The sequence below is a fragment of the Phycodurus eques genome, chromosome 6, assembly GCF_024500275.1.
Source record: "Phycodurus eques isolate BA_2022a chromosome 6, UOR_Pequ_1.1, whole genome shotgun sequence".
NCBI classification, from domain to species: Eukaryota; Metazoa; Chordata; class Actinopteri; order Syngnathiformes; family Syngnathidae; genus Phycodurus; species Phycodurus eques.
The window spans coordinates 30502408-30523558 of record NC_084530.1 but is presented as its reverse complement, the minus strand read 5'-3'; the positions used below and the strand labels follow the sequence as shown (position 1 = coordinate 30523558).

Below are 21151 nucleotides of genomic sequence, written 5' to 3'. Positions count from 1 at the left end.
TGTGCGCAACTCTGAAGAAAAATCTCCCGTCAGCTCTCTTATTGTGCTGCCAGCGCACAGCAGAAGCCTTTCGTCAGTGCTCTCTTTCTTTCTAGCTCTTTCTGAGGCATTATTAAACCTGAACCACACCAGCCGAAAACGAGGACAGTGCCTTCAACGTGAGCGAGCGCTTGTCACCGGAAACAAGCCTCCCGGAAGGAAAAAACGCACAAAAAAGTCTCGACGTGCCGAGACACAGTTGGAAACGAGAACAGGAAAGAGGCTCGTTTGCATTCCGCGCCAGCGACACGAGCTCGGCCGGGTTTCCCGCTCCGCCGTGGACATCGGGCGCGACTTGGGCATTTCAGTCACTTCTTCACATTCAACTCGAGGATTCAATGTTGGTTTCTTTCCAAGTCAATCTGGTCTGACTGAACGCTGCCAAAATCTCTCTCTATAAATATATATATATATATAAAACATAGCTGCATGTAGTGTACCTTGCCATATAGAACTTACTGCTGTACATTACCATATCATATGTCATTCACTCCGGTATCAGTGCCGCGCCGTGCACAATTTTCTACGGTATACCATTCCATGCCATATTGTATCCCATTTGCTACCGTACGTTCCGTACTCAATACCCCGTAGTGTTGCACTTTACCAATGACAATATCGTTTATGATGTATGTAGCATCCGATGTATTCACATGTGCGTTCAGCGCTCGCAATCGGCTAACGTCTGACGATTCACGACTGACGATATGTCCGACGATATACCGCTCGACGCATCCTATGTACCGATTATGACCCATCTGATTTGAGAAGGTGACTGAGATGTCCTTGGTGCGGCCACGATTTGCCAAATAGGAAATACGGCCTCTGGAAAACACCGGCGACATTTGCATTAGGGCTAAACGGGTCTCACTGTGTTCGTGAGGAGGGACACTAAAATGGCACAAACTAAATCCATATCGAGTCGTTTCATCTTTTCCCCCACACAAACACACGCGCGCGTCGAGCCTATCGATCGAAGGCCGTTCTCCTTGTGGACGCCTCGCGACGGAAACATTAACAGGATTATTTGCCGCACCGAATAATTTGCCATCGCTATGACCTAACTGGCTTACACGGACTCAGCGGGGCCTCCCATTGGCCCGCCCGAACGGCGGCCGTGGCATTGAGCGGGGGGGGGGGGGCGGGACCGGCGGCCCTCCTTTTGTCCGTACCCCCCTCGAGGAGGCCGAAGCCGCTGCGCCCTCAGAAGCTCGTCCCGACTCTAATCTCATCGCATCGCCCTCGCCGCACCGATTAGGAATATTCAACTGTTCTGTTGCATTGCAGCCCCGCGACCTTCTTCCTCTTTGTGCGGACGGCCTATTAATCCTTCTCGTCCTTTTCTCTCACTGTCGCCGTCCTGTCGGAAACGCATAAGAGGACTAAAAGTCAAGCTTTCTTTACTTGCCAAAGCGAGGTCATTTCAATGGCAAAAGTTGCGTCTTGTGATCTTTCCTCTCGCCATGAAAACCGCTTACATGATGTTTTTTTTCTTCATTCAAAAAAAAAAAAGCCAAATGAGTTTTTGTTTATTGGTATTTCTCAGCATGCGCGTGCAACCTTATGAATTCACGAAGATGGCTGCTGCCTTCATCTTAAACCTGAGGGGATTTCAGCATCACATCTTGACAGCAATTAGCGGCGCAATCTGTTTGCTGCTCGCCGATGTGAACCGCGCTCTGGACACATCTCGTGCTGAAGTGTAGCCGTGTTGCGTGCATCTTAAATTTATTCACAAACAAGACACAGCTCACATAAAATGAGTATAAAGAAAGAGAAAAATAGAATTTTTTTTTTTTTTTTCACCTTACTGTGGCCTTTCGTAAAACAATCTGGACTTGATTTGAGTTCCTGGCTTCCTACCTGGGGTGTTAGAGAGATGTTTAGATGAGAAATGGGCATAATAGTCGATTCGTTCGCCATTAAGAATACCGTCAATCGCGTGGAATCGATTGATTGTCGAAGACGATAACGGAAACGTACTCAAATGCCCCAAGAGACATCAGTGAGGAGGACAACACAAAGTACTTTTGCAGCATTCTCAAAAGACGACATATCTGTAACGTTCACCAAAGCCTGTGATGCCTGTTTGAAACTCTTGTAAAAAAATGAATAATGAAAAATAAATAAATAAATAAATAAATACTAATAATAAAGTCGAAATGGTGCAGAAAAGACTTTGGAAGATGAGAACTGCCTTCAAGTATCCTCGAAAGGTTGAGAATTTCCAAAAGATGTAAAAGACGAGCGTCTTCAAGAAAATGTGTATGTTTTCTATTCACTTTTTTAGTAGTTGCAAAACAAAACTGGGTGTTTTTTCCTCTTTTTTGGTTTTGTTTTTTTTGTGTGTCGTGCGTTGTCTGAATATTTGAATGTATTTGACTGCAGTGCCAATTTGCCAAAGATATCATATATCACTGGAGACCTCGCCTTTTGCTTTGCCATTTGCTTTTTACTGCCCTACTTTACTGTGTTCATAAAATTAGATACAACTACTTGATGTTATATTTTTTTGTACATTTATATTGCTAATATTATTATCATTTTCTTTCTTTTTTACAAAAAAATCTGGCATGAAATATTCACTGAAAGTTTGCTTGGTGCATTTTTTTTAGTCTGTGTACTTGTCCATCCGTCCACCCGAGTGACTGTCGTTGGTGATTTATTCCATTAATGTAACTGTAATGTGAAGCGAAGAAGTCATTATTTGTAAATATTTGCCATCATTTTATTGGTCCTTCAGAATAAAAAAAAAAGAATTTTGGGGGAAGTGTGCGTGCATTGGTGCAACACGAATACTGGAGTCAAAGTCACATCGCTTGACGCATTCCCAGCCTCAATCTTCAATGTGGACATCCTCACACATGGAGGGAGTTTCTGTTTTGCTCTCAGTGAGACCCCCCCCCCCACACACACACACACAAGAGCCCCACAGTTTGCTTTCATCAGATTGTCATTTGATCTCATATTGTGGCATCCCAAAATGAAGGGAGGGGGGGAGGGTGAAGCGTCCCGCGGCCGCGGTCTTGGCTCTCGTGGTCGGAAACGAGGAGGTGGGGCGGGGGCGGGGGCCGTGTGAGCGCGTCGGGGGTCGGGGGGCGATAATAGGACACGAGCCGTGACACGGCGACAACACGGCTCGCGCGCCAAAAACAGCACACGGCCAGCTCGAGACAAAGGCCGCAGTTTGGGCGTCTGCCCAGGTGTGCGTGCGTGCGGTCTTCTTTTGGGTCCTCGGCAGCTGAAGGCAATCCATTAGGCTTCACATAGTCTAGCGGGGGCCCTATAGGTTGACTCGGACTCGGATCTGGACCCAGTCGCCTCTCTATATGCGCCGTGGCTTATTATTAGATCATTTTGGCAAGCGCTTGTAATTGACTGAGTGCAACTATTATGGGATTTATGGGAGGACAATCGTCTGATTTCAACCTGCGCACAGTGTTACAGTATACACACAAGAAAACAACAACAACAACGACGACACAGACCAATCACGTGCCTCGTAACACATCCTACATGCCACAAGTCGGCCGGCCCAATTTTTAGTTGGACTCTATTCAGCAGTTGTCGCGAGTGGCGCCGGTTGGTGTACGTGAGGCTGGCAAGCGGTGAGAAACCTTTGGACGGACGGGTGGGCAAAGTGGGACCTGCGGGCCACAAATGGCCTGCTCCGTTTTTCTCATCTGGCCCAACAAGCATTGACTTGATCTCTCTCTCTCTCTCTCTATATATATATCTATATATATATATCTACGGGCCGCGGGCATGCAGGAGCTTATCCCAGCTATCTTCGTGCGAGAGGCGGGGTTATATATATATATATATATATATATAAAATTGTGAAATTAAAATTGGTTTGTTTGTGTGAATCTACTTTTCATTATTTGATCTCATTGAATAATTAATGATAATTATTCTGCGCTTGTCTGGCTGCACTCCGCCTCTCGCCCGAAGTCAGCTGAGATTGGCGCCGGCGCTCCCGCTAACTAAGACTAATACAACTTAAACTATAAACGAATGAATGAAAATAAATTACTTTTTGAAAATAATGGATTATTTATGTTCTGTTCTGTTATTTATTGATTTATTTTTTATGTTTTTTACCTCATCTACAAATGACCTCAAATGTGTCTGTGAAGGGGAAAAGGTTAAGCCTTTGGCAGACAAGGGGCAGGACATGCACTTTGACAATAACGACAGATACGATTTCATAAAAACGTATCAACAGATTATTGTCACATGTGTAACAGTGACGCTAATGTTGTTGAATGGAAATGCTGATGGCGTCAACCGTTTGAACTCAAAGTTTGCTTTTGTTACGTCAACCATTCGCATTGTTACAAGTCATAAAGTTACGAAGTTGAAGTTTCATTCTGACTTTTAGTCTCTCCACTTTAAACACTCCAGATTACATAACACGACGTTGGAAGCCCCCCCCCCCCCCCCCCATCTCCTCCTCCTCTGCTCTCCGTCTACAAACGAGAAGACAGCCAACGGTGGTACTCACGGAGGCCAAGGAGTCATGCAAATTAACGTCAATCGGCATGCGTACTTTTTGGCCCTCCTGAGCCCCGTTAAGAGAGGAGGCGCGGGGGCCAGCGGAGTATAATTGGCCCTCGGCTGATTAGCCAACGCGCGGGCCGGGAAGGCGGAGGCGCAGAGCAGGAGAAACCGACAACGTGCGAAAGAAAACTTCTTCCTGACTGCTGCATACTGTAGGTACAGTCATGCTCAAAAATGCCAAATTTTCCAGCCATGACTGTATTGTCTGTTAGACATACAGTATTGGTCCCAAAAAAAAAAAAACGATTTCAAAATCCTTCGTTCGTTATTCTGGCATTTAGCAAAGATAAATCATTTGGGTAATCCTCATTGACTTCAAACAGGAAAAGTTTAGTCAGATTTGATGTCTGATAGGGAAAAAAAAAAGCATCATGTGTCTTTTTATACAGTCAGGACGAAAAGCATTTATTTAGTTTTTTCCCCATGAAAAGATCTATTTTTTTTTCCTTTTACAAAAATGCGAGAGTTGAACTCACTTATGTGAGATTCGGCATCATTTTGGTGATTTCGGTGGGCGCTACACACTGACAAGAAAAATACTGGGATTTTCATCCAAGTGCAGTGGTGCCTTCACGTACCAGTGACTCAACTTTTATCGGGTTTTTCGAGATACGAGCGATTTTCCGCTTTGACTTGCGAGCGCACGGCGACAGTTTTTCAACTCACTCGGCAACGAGCCGCATTTTGCCAGATACGATGAGGGAACAATTCTTCCAAAAAAGTCAAGATGTTTATTGCCAAGCTTTACTGTCAAACTCAACATCAAACTAAAAGAATTGCACCGAATGGCCTGCGATTGGCTGGCGACCGGTTCAGAGTGTAGCCCGCCTCTCGCCCGGAGTCAGCTGGGTTGGGCGCCAGTACGGCCGCGACCCGCGTGAGGAAAAGCGCTACGGAAAATGGATGGATGGATGATGTGTTTTGGTGCTGTCAAAAGAAGAGAACCTCTGCTCCACTACTACTCTACTCTAATTCACACACACACACACACACACACACACACACACCAAAGTGGGAAAACATCCATCTTGACCTTATCACTGCAGACATTTGGACCACACAGAATCAGTCGTTACATGCTTCTCATTGCCCTTTACAGCCACACAAACACAACAGAGTGAGAAGTGACAGTATAGTAAAAATGAGCGCCAATGTGCCCCCCACACACACACACACACTTCGGTCCATGTGACTTGCTGTAATCGCACAGACAGCCCGTGGACCAAATGTCATTCGTGAGTAGCGGCTTGTTGAACTAATAACCTTACTAATGTGTTCACGACGTCCACCCCCAACCCACCGTCCACTTTTTCTTCCACTGCAAAATTGACAGCTATGACGTGATCGCCAAGCGGTGAGGGTTTTTTTTTGGATGTTTTATTTTTTGAAGGGAAAGCTAGAAGATGAGGAAGTGGTTGACAAGCGGCAGAGCCTCTCGCCCTCCCGTCCGATTCTGTCCATCCCTGCGGGCTCCCTGAGGGTTTGTCTCTGAGGATGGTGCGATGATGAATAGGCCTGTCCGAGCTAACCTAGCGGAGACCAATTAGAGGGAGGAGAAAAAAGAGGAGGAAGAGGAGGAGGAAGAGATAAAGTGGGATGGAGAGGAAGGGCGCAGAGGTTCAAAAGCAGGTAGCAGGATTGGGGCAAAGTGGAAAGTTGAAGGGAGGAGCGTTGTCTACAAGTGTGCGTGTGTGTGTGTGTGTGTGTGTGTGTGTGTGCGCAAGCTGTCAGCGGCGAAGGCGAAGAAGAAGAAGAAGCGATGTGAGGCCTCGAAGTGTTAACGCTTCGACGGGGGAGACGCACAAACAGGACAAGCTCTCGGGAAGGCGCACGGCTGCAGCCGCTGGCGTTTGCCGGGCCGTCGCATTCCATGAGAAATCGCGGGGAAAAAAAGCTAGAAGCTCAAGGGCGAACCAAAAGTGGCGGCCGTCCGTCTCTGTGCAATTTTCTAAAAACAAAAACATGCAACGAGCACCGCAAACGCCCTCTAAAATCCTCCAGAACAAATCAAATTGGCCGAAGAACAAACGATGACTCAAGTACGTGACCTGTTCTACTGCCCGCACGGCTCTTCTCACCACTAATCTTCCATCTGTGCTCGCCGAGTCAAGTTTGTAGGGCAAACGTTGGCACAGTCGACTCGGAGAAGCCCTCCAAATTTCGGCCCGTATCAAATAACGAAGAAACTAAAAACACAGCGAGTCACAACGGATGAGATACCACGGATAAAAAAAAGCGCTGGCTTCCGTCAAGAAAAGGCAGCGTAAAAACCGTGTCAAGCGAATCAGGCGAGTGTCTTGTTGCGGCCGGCGACGCCCGATGGGACAAGCCCAAAGTCGCAACGACGACAAGGACAAGGACAAGCGGCCGTGTCCTCCGCGTGACGACAATCTCCCGTAGACCGCGCTTGTCGGGGCTTTGGGGTCAGCGGGAGACACGCAAGATTGCAAAAACGCACCGTGGCGTCGAGCGGCCCTTTCCGCGATCTGCGTGCGTTCCGACGAGAACGAGGCAGCGGATTCATCTCCGTTTCGAAACCGATGCTGAACTGTCGCTTAAGCCCGCACCGTCCCACCTCGACCCAACGGGGGGGGTTTGACCATCAACGCATTTTGACACACGAGACGTTATCCCAGGGACCGAGAATATCGACTTCACGGCCACGACGTGAGGCGCACCTGCGCGGTTCGAAGAGAGCCCTTCCCTGCTCAGCGAGCGACGCCGTCACTCGACTCTCCCCAACCGAGAGACGATTACAAGCGAGCCGGCCGCCGTTTATCGCCGGCGATGAATCTGCATCAGCGCGGGCCTCCTTCATAAATGAAGATGAGACGGACGCGAGGGGAATGAAATGGAGTCAACAGAACCGAGCGAGCGAGAGGGGAAGGCTGACGGCGCAATTAGGCTTTTTAATTCTCCGCTCGAGTGGGCCGGTCCGGTCTTTATGCTAATTGGAAGGCCGCGGACACGTCATAAATCTCGATGATCCCGCCTCATTTCCCCCCTCTGTCCGTTTCCATCAGACGCAAAGTTCACTCGTTACTTTGGATGTGGGTGGAAACGGATACGGAAACTCAAATAGGTTTTTGCCAATTGGACTTACAGTAAGCGAATTGTCTTTGCAACATCTCCGCAGTCGTTTGGCTGGCCGTTAACTCGCTCGATTACTTTTTCGACTCGTGTTGTGCGCGCGCGCACGAAAACAAAGCAACAACAAAAAATAAATACAAAACTAAAGTCCCCTTCTTATTTTCTCTGTTCATCTCCATATGACAGACAAGGCTAACGATGAGAGAGCAGGGAAACAATCCGCATATAATTGGGGGGGCGCACTTTGAAAGAAAGATGGAGAGGGAGAAAGACAGAGACCCATAAGTGGGCAACGGGCGGCTTCGGGCACAAGCGGCTCAGATTTTCAAACTCATTTAGGTCAGGCCTGCGCAGAGCCAATTTCAACTGAGAATCTATGGCGCTAATAAATCAAGTTGTTTGCTGGTCAAGTCAATGAAGGACAAAGCAGGCGTGAGGTGTTTTTATTGCCAATTTTTAAAAAACAACAACAACATCTCAGGTTCGCTCCACACAACCAAACATTCTCAGTCGCCTCTCGGCCCGGCGCTCGACCTTCTCGTGAGCGGCGTCGGCGCGCTGCCGCCTGAGCGTCCAAACGGCCACGCCGCCCACCAAAGCCACGTGCAGCAGGTAGAGGGCCGCCCGCACGCACGTGAGCAGCACGGACGCGCAGAGGCCGAGCGCGCACGCGGGCGTCGCCAGCAGCAGCAAGACCGAGTGACGGAGGGCGCTGAAGACCAGCGGCGGGGCGGACGCGACCAGTCTGACCAGAGCCGACGTCAGGCCGGAGTAGAGAGACAGCGGAGACAAGAGGAGGGAGACCAGGGCCTCACTCGCTGACGCTGCCTGCGGGAAAAGCAAACACACCGCTCGCGTGACCACGTGCGAATTTGCCCGACATTTGCAACAACGATGGTGGCGGATTTCACTGTAGCGTGTTCTTTACCTTGGCGGGTGTCAGGGCTTTCCTACCTCTGTCGTTGAAAATGACAACTGCTACTCGATTGACCAACCTGGCTAAATCCATTTTTCTTTCAAGTTTTAGCTCGTCGTAAGTCCTCACTAATGTCTCCTTTCTTGATCGCCACCCGTTCCGCGCTTCTGTTAGCGCCGCGTGCCTATGGCGGCACTAAGCTAGGAGGGTCAAAGTTCGTGGGCGGCAAGAAAACCAAAAACCCAAGGATGCTGGCACACGCATTGTGACACTGTAACAATTACGGCGAGAACTGGGAGCAACCTTTCACAGGTAAAACAAACATTTGAGGACTTTTTTAAAAATATATTATGTACTAGTAGAACATGCTTTGGCATTGACACAAAAATAATAATAATAAAAATGTCATAAAAATCAGTTGAGAAATAAGCAAGTTAGGACTTAATTTCAATGTGTATGCATTGCGTTTGGTGGGAATGTCGAATGTCAGCAGGAGGCGAATGCCGCGTGCATTGCAGCTCTTTTCACAACAAAGGAAGTTGTGTTATTCTTTGATTCCTTTTGATTGTAATGCAAAAACTCGGATTCGGGGATTCCTTTGAATATAGATTATTGTAGCGGTTCTTAAATTCTTTTACATCAAGCGCCATCTAAAAATATACTTCGCTCTCCAAGTACCACTTTCATGACCAACATTAAAATAGCAGTGTAGTAGGCCTAATTTTTCCATCCCAAATGTGGTTTTATTCCTAAAGAGTATATTTAATATTACCATAAGCCACTGTAACATTATGCAGTTTGAACATTAACACTGTGGAAAAAATAATAATGGATGGATGGACAAACTGTAGTTGGGCAGGTATTCTTTCACGAACCACTAGGGGGTGCCCACGTACCACCGTGCACTTGTACCACACTTTGAGAATCGTTGGATTATTTCAAAGTATTCCCTTCTCCTGTGATTTATTTTTTTGTTAATTATAGCACCGTATCCCAAAAAATATCAATGACGTAATCAGAGACGTCGACTTTCCTCATATTAGTGTCGTCTTAAAAAGCGTGAAGTCGCGCAACCCTTGCATTTCATTTGGGAGAATGAGTTTGAAATCTGATCGGCTCAAGAAAAAGTCCTATTGCGAATATAGTTGAAGATAAATCAGCCAGCAGGACTGAGTCGAAAGGACCTGGGCAGATTAGAGTCACGTGGCAACACAAAGAGGATGAAATCTGATTGGACAAGAAATATCTCACGGCCACATGTACATACTAAAATCAGTGCAGCCAAGAGGAATGCTACGAAATGAAAAGAATAGACTGCTGGGAAGAAATCCATACAATTTTGTGGAACAAATGTTAGACTTTGAGTTGTGAATGTAGGTCGGTTCTTCTGATAGTGTTTAGACCAGCAGAGAAGGCCAGAGAAAGTTCTTCCACACGAACTCTTGCTGGCCCCCCGGCTGAGGGGAAGCCCTAACTACGATTTGGCCCGCGACACCGCCGCACCACACTAACTACCGTGCACATTGAAGATTAGAAAGCACAGCGTAGCATAATAATCCCCAGAGAGCACGTCGATGCAAACATACGGGACAACGTTTGCTGCCAAACGCGCCAATCCGGATCACTTGACATGAAGGCCAACGTCGTTTTTCAACGTACCTCACACGGGGTCGCCTGCACGGCGCCGTCGGACATCCAGGCCCCGTAAAGCCCTGACCTCGGCCACAAAACAGGTCTCAGAACAGCAGGTTCCACCACGTTTAAGTCAAAGACTGGCAACTTACATGAGAAGAGCACAAGCAGAGCGACTGCCAGCAGGATCCTCATCTTTCTCCAACACGACTCCACTTGGAGCTCAAGATCAACACGTTTGGAAAGCTTTCATCTCAGACTGTGCTCGCAAAGTCTCGCTGTGGCCCTTCACATTCCTCACATTAATCTTCTTAGGTCGCAAAATACTAACTCACACGTTGGAAAACAGCTCCAGGCTTGGCGTTAGAGCGCCCCCTGTCGGAATGGCGGAACAGCGACATAACACTCACCCTTTGTCGTTGTTGTTTTTATAGTCGGCCGACAACCTCAAGATTTTGTTTTTGTGTTGCTAAAATCCTGAATAAATGGACTCTGTTGGATGCACCTCAGCCAATGTGGTGGGAGTTGTCGAAATACATAGTGAGAAATAAATGTAGCACAGCAAAGCAGCATCGATAGTTGATCAAATTCATGAAATTAGCGTCGGAAGCGGCGAACATCTGGAATGAGCCGGCGCGGAACGGCTCATTCACACAAGCCCCGGTAAAAGCGGTCTGGCCCAAATATTTGGGAGCATCTTCTGCCGCGGGAGACGGTGCACATCCAGCGCCGCGGACCGTCTATCGGCTCTTGAGGAAGGCCGGTCGGTCTGCTGCGACCTCCTCCCAGCGGGGGCCTTTTTCCACGAAGTGGGTTTTGCACGCGTGTCCCAAATCACGACAGAAGTTGTCTTTACAGGCACTCTACATATGGAGCAGGTCGACAAGCACGCTTCTCGCACATTCGTAGGCCAACTTTAGCTGCGAACGAGACGAGGCACAGGAGGTCCCCGACTAAGCGGCGGGAATCGTCATTGTTCCCATTGAGCCAAGGAAATATGCCCGTGACCTTGCCTGCTGTATTTGTATCTGCTGCTGAGCTGTGTGTTAAATTCACATTGTTTAAAGCTTTAGAAATACTATAACATCTATGCAAATTTGTACTGGCCCGTCTATGGCATTTGGCATTATAGGTCAGGATTAAGCCAGATTTTCATTGGACAAAATGATATGGTTTGGTTGAACACTTAAATATACAGTCAGTTCTTATGTTTTGTGTAAATTTTACAGTAAACCTCAGCTGGGAGGGACAAATTAATTAACATCTTGCCCCTTTTGGAACTATGCTAGCGAATCTTCATTTCCTCAAAGTGATGTTATACATGTCTCCCATTTCTTGACAACGCAGAACTGAGAAATATTTTTAAAAAGTGTCGTGCGTTTAGAGTTGTTAAAACCATTTTTTTCTGATCTCTAAATCAATTTTTGGATCACAGGAGGGTCGTTTTATTCAAATAAATGACTTCCATTTACATGCTGAAACCTTTTATTTTGCTCCCTTCACATTGTCACAAACATTGATAAACAAAACGAACACTGATATAGAAACATTAAAAAAAAAAAAAAAAAACACATCAAATTAGTAAGCATTGCTTACTGCAATTAAATCAAGTAGATTTAGAGGTTAAAAAGAGCCATAAATTTCAATGCAGAGCTGTTCAGTAAAATAAAAGTCATAATTTATTCTTGTGAAGTGGCAAATTAGGTGGCGGGAGAAAAAAAGGATGGACTGTACATGTTGCACATGAATGTAAAGTCTTTCGAGGCTTGCTGGTATTGAAAAGCAGCGACTCGATGCTCAGATGCTGGACGAGGAGAGGATGTCCTCCACCAAGTGCTTGTAGACCCAAGCGTCTCCTTTTAGGCGCTGACGACGCACGCCGACCACTTCTGGCCTGTGCAGCAGACACACCTCCAGCTCAAAGGCCACGGTCACCTTGCCAAAGTCATCCCAGGTCTTGCACTTCACTGTGTAGCTGGACAAAAGGGGGGTGGGGGGGGACGGGAAACGTTGCGCCGACATTCAAGGTGAAGAGGGAGGCGGGTGGAGAGATTTCTCACCCTTTCTGGATGAACTCGACATTTTTCTCTGGCAGGACGGAGAGGATCTGGTTGAGGACCTGGTCCGGGTTGGTTTGCCCCGTCAGGGTCACGTTGTATTGAGTCTGGAGGGAGGGGAAGCGCACGGTCAGACGCGGCGCGCGCACACGGCCGGAGCGGCGAGCTGGTGCGGGAGGCGCGCACCTTGATCTTACGCGGGCCGTCTCGCGGCGCTCGTCTCTTGCCGGGGGTGAGCATGGTGATCACCTTGTCCAGGCCCCTCTCCAGGGAGCCGAACACCCGCCCCGCCCTTCGCTTCTTTCCGCTGTCTCCGCTACCGGCCATGTCCAAAGAGCGAGACCTGTGGAGGAAGACGCAAACAAGAAACGTGAACAAATGCCGTCGGTGCCGTTGGGTTTTTTTCTGCGCTGCCGTGAGACTGGCCTTCTTTCAGGACTAAAGGCTAGGATCTCGATGTTTCTGGGCTCCTTGCTCTCTGCCGCTCTCCTCTTAATGGGATCTTTAGCACCGCTGCCTTCTGCTGCCACCCACACACACACACACACACACACACACATACCTGACCTGAATGTGAGGCCGTCACCTTCATAATAACAATAATAATAGTTTAAATACGTATTAATAATTCAGACAAAGAGCCCCTGCTTTCATCACAGTTTGTGTGCACCAAACTGGATTAGTGTACCCACCTAATCGCCAAATTTGTGTATTTTTGCGCTTTTTCTGTAATACCCTAGGGCGCCACTAGATGGCGTCAAAACCTTGTCTTGTTGTAGTAATTAGTGCCAAAGAAGTATATTTGAAGTGACACATTTCGACGGAGAGACAAAATTCTTTGTATGAGAGCGAGAAGGTAAGATTAGCCTGTGTTCTTAGTGGAAGTTGAGGGGAGTTCACAACATGTACAAGCGCACTTCCGGTGCATTCTTTTCAAAATCTAATATTCAGTAAGCCATTTTTTAAAAAGGGCAATGTTATGAGTTTACATTTCTAAATTCTAAAATAATTCGGGATCCACGTTTTGCAGTATATTTATGATTTAAATCATTACTCGAGGCAAACGAACACTTTTAGAGGGAGACAATCACTTGCAGTTTTTCCACTCGGTTTACGATATGCAAAAGCTACTAAACCTACTTCCTGTGAAATTCCTTCGTGGACATGGGCCAAGGAAGATCGCGGAGGAATCTCCGAGATCAAATAATTTGGTCTGGGTTGCTGGTCGACCTCGCATTTCTTTAATCATAAATTGAGGGGAAGAAAAAGAAAAGAAAAAAAACAGACATACTCGCTCCTAAACATAAAGGATGGACGCACACACAGAGCATGGAGGAGAGTCTTGACGATGCTAATGTAAGCCTAAAGGGGTCTGTTGCAGTGTGAGGACTAACCTATAGTTCGTGGCAAATAAAGAGGAATCTGATTCTGATTGACCAAATCAAGATGATTCTGATTGGCCTGAGCAGAGAAGACACTTGACATGAGTGCTGCCCCCTATAGGTGGAGGAAGCAATCCTTGGCGCATTTCTGACTGCGGGCGGAGACAATTTAAAAAGAAGAGAAAAAAAAAAAAAAAAAAAGTTCATCCCAAAGTTTGGTTTGATGGGATTCGTGATTGGGTTCAGGGCCCTCAGGTTCTTCCACACGAACTCTGCCTTTCGGATCTTGTTTTTGTGCACTGGGATATGAAAAACTTTTCCCACAAAGCTGGTCAAATTAAGTTCACCCGTGAAGATTACAGTGCCTTTTCGGTGGATCCTGAACTTTCACCCCCAAAGTCAAATATCTTTGCGAGTCATGCAAGTGTCCAAAATAATTGGGCAGCGTATCACAACACAGTCCAAACGTCCGTCGTCCATTAGCATGAAGCGCATCAGGCAAAATAGGCGAACGGCCATCCTACCTTTGGGTGTACCTCTGATGCCATTGGCCGCGGTTTGATTGGGTGTGGTCAACACATTCTTGTGGCGGGTGTTGTTCTTGCTGGAAGGAGGAGTGCGAGGCGGAGGCAGTGCAAATATCTCCACGTCTTTCTCCTGCTGGCCAACGTTCTCCTTGTCGTCACGGGCTGGTTGGCGCTCTTTGTGCCTCCTCTCCTGGCGGTGGCGGGCCGTCGCTTGAGCCCTCTCGGGCGGCGGGCTCCGCACACATCTTTTCTCTAATGGTGTTGCCGGCTTCTGTAGAAATAAATGTTGTATTACAGCGTTTCTCCGGTGAAGCGTGCGCAAGACACATTTGTCCCCTCTTGAACCAACCTTGTCATCTGTAATTCGTTCCATCTTCTGGTGAACCGCTTGAGGCGTGTGACGTTCGACGGACACCCACGGACAATCGTCTATGTAGTCTGAGCAAAGATCCAAAGAATCCAGAATCACAGCGTCGTCGTCGTCGGCAGTGAAGTGAAGATCTCCCGTAGTCTGGAAAAAGGGGAAACTAAAATATTTGAGTGGCTGAGGACTGGACATTGAGCTTGAAAGGCATGCTGGGAGTTGCACTTTGACCTGCATTCGCCCACGTAGTGGAGAGAAGGCGGCATCGATGGCGTCGGGCTCGGTGTGGAGGCGCACGGGCTTGCCTCTCTGCTTCTTCGACAGCAGGAGCAAGTACGTGGCTGTGACGTGGTCGTAGCGCCACTGCACACATGAGCGCGCGTTTTAAATCACCGCATCGGCGCTCGGATTTGTTGTACGGCAGACAACGTCAGGGCTAACGGAACCAGTATCGAGATTGCACTAATTATAACCCTTTAAATCACTGCCATTGACGGCTTTACAAGTCAAATATCCATGTTAACCGGGGAGGCTGGCAGTGAATGAGTTCAGCAACTGTTATTTGAACACAAGCCGCGGTAGCAACACATGCAGACCGCATACAACAATCCTCACAGGCAAATACTCTTTAGCATCTGCAAAAAAAAAAAAATAATAATAATTTTTTTTTTTTTACATCTCGGAATTTTGGACGCAACGTCTTCTGTTTCATCATCAATTGTATACGGTGCTGCCACGCCCTCTGGTGGCCATGGACATACCATGATGCACAAACTTTTCTTCTTTACATTCTATTTGTTTATGCTCCGCCTCTTACTGTATCTTTTCATAAAGTACAATGCCGTAGAGTGCCTGTTTTTTTTTTAATTAAATTGTTTTATAAATATTTGCGTAGCCGTTCGATGGGGAACTCAGATTAATTGCATTTCCAATTTTATTTATTTTAATTGGGAAAGACGATTTGAGTTACGCGTGTGGTCATGGAACAAATTCCTATTGTAAGTCAAGGCACCTCCATAATGTAAAAAGCAAAACAGCAAAAAGAGCAATTGTGATCAACTGGTGGTGAACTGTCGTATAATGATGGTATAATGACTTCTGACATCTTGGCTGACTTTAGAGACAAAATTACCACTTTTTTGGTTTTGGTGGAATTCTGAATTGAGAGTTTCACCACATCTGTTCAAAAAAAAAAAAAAAAATCATGAGTAGAGCAGAGCAAATGAACCCCCATAGCTGCATGGTAGATCAACGGCAAATGGAAAATTAAGAACAATGGTGGTCCAATTCATTTCTCAGATGAAGACAAATGGAAGAATGTTGCCACTTTTTTCTTTTCCTTCAAATTTCTCCTTTCATTGAGTTTTCCATCGTGTTTCCATGTGCACAAGGGTCAAGCTTCCTCCGGGTACGGTTTTGAGTGAGTGAACAAGTGGCACCTGCCTCCTTAACCAGCGCCGTGGTGCTCTCTCTGGACCGCTTCATGTTGACCGCCATCTCAGTGATGCAGTCCTCGTCTATGTGACCCAGCTACAAAATAGGACACCGCCGCACAAACAATTTCAACTCTAACTTCTTGAGCTTTAGTACACCTGTGTGGTGTGCGTGTGCAGTATGTTTAAGCGTGCATCTTTGAATATACGGGCATATTTATTAGCGAGAGTACCGGCTGCCTGCTGTGCCACTCCACAGGGCTGTTGTAGTCTTGCATCACCCAAGGGTGCTCCAGCAGCTGCTGCACTGCCGGACGCAACTTGGGGTCCACCTACAGGACAAAAACATGGTAACTACAAATACGTATGGCTTCACTGACATTATATGGCTTTAAAAATAAAAAATAAATACATGTTACCATTCGTACATACCTGCATCATTTGGTTGAGCAGGAGGATGCTTCCGGGGGATAGCCACGGAGGGTTGTCATACTTTCCTCTCTGAAAGTACATACGTTCGAGCGCAGTAATAAACTCGAAATACGAACTAACATCTGTTGTGTCTGTTTTTGTTTTTTTGGGATAAGGTTTATGGGTCATGGCCAGGCAAGTGACCCCATTAGAAAGGATGCAAAACTATTTGAAGTGGCTCTTTTTGTGTTTTTCTTCTTGCCTGATGTCTTCGCTTAACAGGATGATGAATGAGCACCACTTTGACACCGAAAAACTCTTCTGACATTTACCAACGTGCATATTCTGCACGCGCTCGCTGTTCAAGCGTCTGTCAAAGACAGCGATACGAGTAAGATTTGGAATATAAGTAGGTCAGAAGTTTGACACAATTGGTGCTCGTTTGTTACGGGATCCGTAGAAAAGTACAAAGTGTCGCCAATCGGCGCACGTCAATGAAGTCTAGCAAGGTCAAAGTTTGGATTTAAAAATTCCAATTCACATGACTTAACTCACCGGTGAGTCTAATATCATCAAAAACAGATCGAACAAGTTGACTTTTGCTCTGCATGAGGCTTTTCAAGTCCTGAGCGTGCATAACACACGCGAGGCACTCTTGTAGTCCGAGTAGCCGTTTTTAGCGGTTCGTGTAGGTGACGTTCACGCAACTTGCGCTCGGAGCACCGTTCTCAAGAAGCGCCCGACTGACTGGTGATCGGTCCGGGCCCGCTATAAATTTCCTCGCGCCCTGGAGTCCGCTGGGGAATAGTACGCCAGACCCACTGCGCTCACCCAACTAACAAGGAATTCTTTCATTCGTAGTCCACCGTTTGCAGGAAAACAAAAGTGAACAAACAACGAGAACGTAAGGTCAGCTCTTACAGTAATTTTCCTGTAGAGGACCACACAGTTGTCGTCATCAAAGGGCAAATAGCCGCAGAGCAGCGCGAACAGCAGCACGCCCATACTCCACACGTCGGCCTGGAACACAGCAATGTTGCAAATAAAATAAGAAATCTTTATGTCCTGCCTGGGGGCACCAAGACAAGGCAGAGCTACAGGAAAAGCGGGCTTTTTAGGATCAGCGGAAGACCGCCGGAGATTTAGGCTAACAAACAAAACTGTAAACGACTCACCTCTGAGCCAATGTAAGCTTTTCCCTGGATGAGCTCAGGCGCAGCATAAGCGGGACTTCCGCAACACGTCATCAACTCGTACCCAAGGCCTCCCTGTGAGACATGACCGCATTAAACGGAACAGCCGCAACATTATGACCGCTTGCGCTATGGAATAACATCCGATACAAATATTCTGCCTTTGCACCTTTTGGATTGACGCAGTCTGAGAGGTCTTCAGTGAACAAGTGACCCAACTCACCTCTCCGACCGTGTCAATCAAAATTGAGCGTCGCTATCGATCATGTATCGGATCTCACGCGCAATAGTGTCAACGTGTCGTTGATGTACCTTGGGTTTGGCACATAAACCGAAATCTATGAGCTTCAAGTTGTGGTCTCCATCTATCAACAGGTTCTCCTAATGTTTAGAGACAGACAGCAGGTAGGAGTCTTGCATTTGAAAAGGCCCATAAGTAGGCACATTAAACACTTGAGGAGCATCCAGTCATGCAGGCTGCTTTTACCGGTTTGAGGTCCCTGTGTGCGTAACCCTGGCTGTGGACGTAGGCCATGGCAGACATAATCTGTCTGAAAAACACTCGCGTCTCCTCTTCTGAAAGCCGGTCCTTTGCTATAATGTAGTCAAACAACTCCCCTCCTGGACAGTACTGCAAGAAACAGGAGAGGAGTCGCCAAACCGAAGGAGACGGTCCGGACTTCTTCCATTTGCTTACCTCAAGTATCATGAAGATCTGTGTGGCGGACTCGATGACTTGGTAGAGACGGCAGATGTGCTGATGACTTAAGTTCTTCATTGCCTCCATCTCCACTTTCACGCGTGGAAGATCATCCTTGGAAGATTATGAAAAGCGCTTTGAGTTGACATTTGCATCTTTACAGTGTCATATAGACCTTCGGATTTGTTTGCTAGAAAGCTGACGCTTATGAGGAAATTGAAACCGATTCATGTGGTCTCGTGACAAAACTTTCATTTGACCAGGAATGTGCGCACTGTCTATTCTGACTACGCGGTCAATTGAAATGTATCATTTCCATCTGCAATGTGCATTAGAACCAGATTACCTTCTAAGCTTTTCTTGAAGTTAAAAAAATAAGAATACAAATCCAGCTCTGTATGCATCTCATTACGTACCTACAGCAAGCGAAAAGAACTACCTCAATGAGTGTAAGAAAACCAACTGAACTATTTAGTGCAGCCCCCCCTCACCAACAATCTCCACCAAACAACGCCTGCCATCCATTGACTAAGTTGACTCAAAGCCTGTTTTCAGTCTGCTGTGACACCCACCGCTCGTTTTATCTTAGATTTAAAAAGTCAATAAAAGTATCTTTAAATGATTACACATTGTTATTTATGTGGTTTTTTTTAATTCCGCTGTGTACTGCTTCCCCCTGTACTGTTGTAACACTTTAAATTTCCAACTGGGGACCAATTAAAAATCTCAATTTATCTTTACCTTGTTTTACTCTGCTGTTTGTAGTCAGCTCGGGATTGCATAAGAGAATTTGTTTTCCATTGCCTCACCTGGGTAAGTTTAAGGTTAAATAAATAAAACTCATTTCATCCACTGTAAACATTATGTTCATGAAATCAATCAAGACTTTTACAGTTTACACTTTTACATAAAGACGTTCTGGATGAAATCAAAAATACCCCCCCCCCCAAAAAAAAAAAAAAAAAAGTCAGTCACCTAAATGATGAATGAATTAGTTTTTGCATGGAACAGACTCACCCCAAGGTCTTTCTTGTTCATGATCTTAATGGCCACCTTCTCTCCTGTCGGGATGTGCCGACCCAGCTTCACTTTAGCGAACCCACCTTTATATATAAAAATAACAACAACAAAAAAACACAGGTTTAAAATACCAGAATTGGACACAACAAGTTTGTTCTTTCGCCAAATTACCTGAACCGATAGTGTCATAAACCTGGTAGCATTTGTGAAGCTCTTCCGCCCCGCGGGGCTCCGTCCTCCTCTCCGTCCTCTCCGTCCTCTCCACGGGCATCGCGCCAGCGGCCTGGCGGAGACGACAGCGGCCGAAGCGGCCAACAAGACATCCGGTCAAACGGGAAACGGGAAAAGTCCGACATCATACGAGTCGTTCAAGTTACACGGCCGCTAACAGCAAAACGCTTGCTAAGTGTGACGGTTGCGACTAGCAAAAGCAAAATAAAATTTAAAAAAAACAATAAAATAAAGCTCACGTGTGTACAGATGACGGTTCTCTCGGTTGCCCGAATGCGTCAATTGAGAATAGTGAAGCCGTCCAAAAACTGCGGAAGCCCAGAAAAGTCACTGTCAGCTGCCGATGTTTTGTTGGAGCAATTTGAATTTCGCACGTTAAATCTCAACTTCCGGCTTCCGGCGCTTTGGCTCTCCAACGCCTCCGAGTGGCCAAGATCGGGACTGACAGAGAACGCATGGATGGATATCATTCTCTCAAAGGCGACATGGTGCGCAAGTGGTTACCACTTCTGCCTCACAGTTCTGAAGTTTGGTGTTTGAATCTCGACTTTACTCTTTGCACTTCGTACAGGTTTTTAAAGGTTTTATAAGACATCATTTGATAAAACATAATCATTTATTACAAATTATTCCAAGTTAGGGCTCACGGACACCCTTTTTGAGTCTCTGATGAACCAAACGTGCATGTTTTTGGACTGTGGGAGAAATTGTGTGTGTGTGTGTGTGTGTGTGTGTTTGCACCTGGTTCAACACTTCAAACCTGCAATTAGGTAAAGGTGACAGGCAAGCCCGGTTAAGTAATTATTATGCAGCCACTCTCACTGTTCTTCAGTTCTTTTAGTAAACAAGGGGGGGCGGTACGCAATTTTATCTCAAAAAATCAATCAATAAAATGTGTGATATCTCATAACGTACAACTTAAAAATATCCAATACTGTATCTTGTAACATTCAACTTTAAAAAAAAAAATGTTGAATTAAAGGTAGCGTGATGGCTTTTAGATTGTCAAAGTCATTTCGGTCGCGGGCCACATTATAGTTACGATTGCCCTCAGAGGGCCCTCGTGACCGTGAAACTGCAAATGTTTCATCGCCTCATCATAGTTTTACATACACACAACAAATTGATGGATAAGTAGTTTTGAAAGCAGAAGTCAACGATAATAGTTTGTTCAACTATTATTCAAGTAACTGTAAAAAGGAGTTTGGCAACAAAAAAACTCCACTTTTTTTTTATTTAATACATATGATGATATGAAATTTTGGTACAGATTTGAGCAAGAATCATGGAAGTTGACGCAAATGATTTGCCTTCTTGGGTCATATAAAACGATGTGATGAGCCAGATGGGGCCCCCGGGCCTTAGGTTTGACACAGAGTCCAACATACTTTTTTTTTTTTTTTTTAATCATGATGTCTTGTAACAATAAACATTTCTATTTAATAATTTAAAAAAAATGTGCACTGCTTTTCACAGCAACAGCAAAATTTTGCAATCGATTCTTTGATAACAAATAAAAGAAGTGAGCAGGAATGATTTGATTTCATTCTAATAATAACGTTGTTGTTGAAACCCAAACATAACGGCGTGTGC

General features: G+C 46.1%; 1 protein-coding gene across 2 annotated transcripts; it reads right to left on the bottom strand.

Moving 5' to 3' along the window:
• Positions 1-11738: 11738 nt before the first annotated feature.
• On the bottom strand, positions 11739-19929 carry melk (maternal embryonic leucine zipper kinase). 2 transcript variants are annotated; one of them, XM_061679625.1, is made up of 18 exons: positions 19798-19929; positions 19499-19610; positions 19325-19410; positions 18305-18421; positions 18095-18238; positions 17920-17988; positions 17590-17682; positions 17336-17434; positions 16436-16504; positions 16237-16335; positions 16014-16100; positions 14802-14933; positions 14556-14717; positions 14204-14477; positions 12724-12820; positions 12484-12640; positions 12301-12404; positions 11739-12215 (listed from the first exon to the last, which is right to left on the bottom strand). In XM_061679625.1, exons 2-18 carry the CDS (start codon positions 19596-19598, stop codon positions 12038-12040), a joined length of 2067 nt encoding a protein of 688 aa, XP_061535609.1. In that variant the 5' UTR covers positions 19599-19610; positions 19798-19929; the 3' UTR covers positions 11739-12037. The 2 variants fall into 2 exon arrangements, with proteins under 2 accessions (XP_061535609.1, XP_061535610.1); XM_061679626.1 differs by having other exon boundaries at positions 12724-12817.
• Between the last annotated feature and the right edge of the window lie 1222 nt (positions 19930-21151).

Bases quoted from the DNA above. Each gene is read 5' to 3' on its own strand.
- melk (XM_061679625.1), bottom strand. From the start codon at position 19,598: ATGCCCGTGGAGAGGACGGAGAGGACGGAGAGGAGGACGGAGCCCCGC. The intron at 18,422-19,324 runs GTGAGTCTGTTC...TAATCTTCCAAG, and splicing joins TGAACAAGAAAGACCTTGGG to GATGATCTTCCACGCGTGAA. The intron at 12,641-12,723 runs GCCAGTCTCACG...CTTCCTCCACAG, and splicing joins GCCTTTAGTCCTGAAAGAAG to GTCTCGCTCTTTGGACATGG.